Source organism: Chrysochloris asiatica, unplaced genomic scaffold (genome assembly GCF_000296735.1).
Source record: "Chrysochloris asiatica unplaced genomic scaffold, ChrAsi1.0 scaffold00312, whole genome shotgun sequence".
NCBI classification, from domain to species: Eukaryota; Metazoa; Chordata; class Mammalia; order Afrosoricida; family Chrysochloridae; genus Chrysochloris; species Chrysochloris asiatica.
The window spans coordinates 411,568-413,648 of record NW_006408830.1 but is presented as its reverse complement, the minus strand read 5'-3'; the positions used below and the strand labels follow the sequence as shown (position 1 = coordinate 413,648).

At 39.9% G+C, this 2,081-nt stretch overlaps 1 protein-coding gene across 1 annotated transcript in view; it reads right to left on the bottom strand.

Annotated features, from left to right (window-relative positions):
- Positions 1–1,652: 1,652 nt before the first annotated feature.
- Positions 1,653–2,081, bottom strand: part of LOC102832980 (zinc finger protein 709-like) — a 2,444-nt gene continuing 2,015 nt past the window's right edge. Inside the window, exon 3 of the mRNA XM_006875154.1 lies at positions 1,653–2,073. Within this exon, the coding sequence (XP_006875216.1) occupies positions 1,653–2,073 (421 nt within the window). The remainder of the gene's footprint in view (positions 2,074–2,081) is intronic.

Below are 2,081 nucleotides of genomic sequence, written 5' to 3'. Positions count from 1 at the left end.
TACTTCTTGAAGTGAGTAAAGACCTTATGATCTCTCTTTTTCTTTGACTACTTCCCGAAGAAAGCAGAAACTTTACCATCTTTCTTTTTCCTTTCCTAAAATAGGAATGCGTGCCTTAGAAATGTGAACTAGTTAACTGGGTGAAGCAAAAGATTGTGTGGTCAAAGTCCTAGCCCTTGGGATGAGACACAGCCTTAAGACTCGCGTCAGGGATTAAAAACCTGAGAGGACTGCCCACTTGGTGTGCTCGCTGGCCTGTTCCTGCACAGTATGTGCACGCACCCTCTTGCAGTAGTAAATTTTGCTTTGCCAAGGTAATTTGGTCTGAGTGTCTTTTGTGCAACATCGGAATTTATTTGTAACATAAGGAATGGCTGGTGGATTTGAACCACTAACCTTGTGGATAGTAGTTCAGTGCTTATCCTACAGCACCTGTTAGTAGCCTATAAAGTGGCACAACCCTTTTGGTAGCAAATTGGAAGTTCCTTATAAAGGAATCATACAACTATCATGACACACTGCATAATCCAGATTCTTCAATACCCAAAATCATTAGAGTAGTGAAATTCAGAGTGATTTTTAGTTTTTCCTATAAATTTTTGTCAAAATCAAGTATTTATGCAATGAGAACTGATCCTAAAAAATATCACCGGCTAAAAAACATGCACACAGTTGAGACACCAAAGTTGATGAGATTTTGTAATAAAGAAAAATTTTATACAATGGAACTAAAATTACATTTTGATACTTATCCAAAGTTATGAAGTACAACTGAAGTTCTTTGCTTATAGTCAGTTTCCTCAGTATGTGAGATCTCATAGAAGTCCTAAGCAAGAATGGACACTGAAGGCTTTCCTAGTTTTATACATTCTCAGCATCAGTCACATGTGTAATACGTATGTTACTGCTATTCAGTGTACCCTCACATGTGTTTTCAAATGATGGAGAGAGAACTGAAGATGCTGTCTCATACCTTACACTCACAGGCCTCTCTTGTCTGTGAGTTCTTATATGTCTCATGAGGGATGAGGGCATTTTACATTTATAAGGCTTCTGTCCTTTGTTGTTCAAACTTTGAAATTCAGTGCCTATTCTACAGCACCACACCAACCCTCGGATACACTATACGGGGTAGCTATGAGTTGGAACCCACTTGACTGCACTAAACATCGCCTTTGTGAGTTCTCATGTGTTTAGTGAGGGATGAGGAACAACTAGACTTTCCCACATCCCTTATATTCATAAGGCTTCTCTCCACTGTGAGTTCTTATATGCTTACTGAAGGTTGAGGACTGACTGAAGGCTTCCCCACATTCCTTACACTCATAAGGCTTCTCTACACTGTGAATTCTTAGATGCCTAGTGAGGGCTGAGGGCCAACTAAAGGCTTTCTGATATTCTTGACATTCATAAGGTCTCTCTCCTCTGTGAGTTCTTATATGTATAGTAAGACCTGAGGACCTAGTAAATGCTTTTCCACATTCCTTATATTCATAGAGCCTGTTTCCTTTGTGAGTTCTTTTATGTTTAGTAAGGACCCGAGGACCAAGTAAATGCTTTTCCATAATCTTTAAATTCAAAAGGCCTCTGTCCACTGTGAGTTTCTTTGTGCTTTTGAAGGGATGAAGAACAAGTAAGGCTTTCCCACATTCCTAACATTCATAATAAGGCCTCTCTCCACTGTGAATTCTTAAATGCCTAGTGAGGGCTGAGGGCCAACTGAAGGTTTTCTGGCATTCTTTACATTCAAAAGGTCTCTCTCCTCTGTGAGTTCTTATATGGCTGATGAGGCCTGAAGACTGACTAAAGGCTTTCTGACATTCTTTGCACTCATAAGGCCTCTCTCCTCTGTGAGCTCTTATATGTCTATTGAGGGGTGAGATATCACAAAACGATTTGCCACACTCTTGACATTCATAAGGCTTCTCTCCACTGTGTCTTCTCATATGTTTAGTGAAGGATGAGGAGTAAGAAAATGCTTTTCCGCATTCCTTACATTCATAAGGCTTCTCTCCACTGTGAGTTCTTATGTGTGTAGTGAGGTTTGAGGAAATAGTAAAGGCTTTCCCGCATTCCTTACA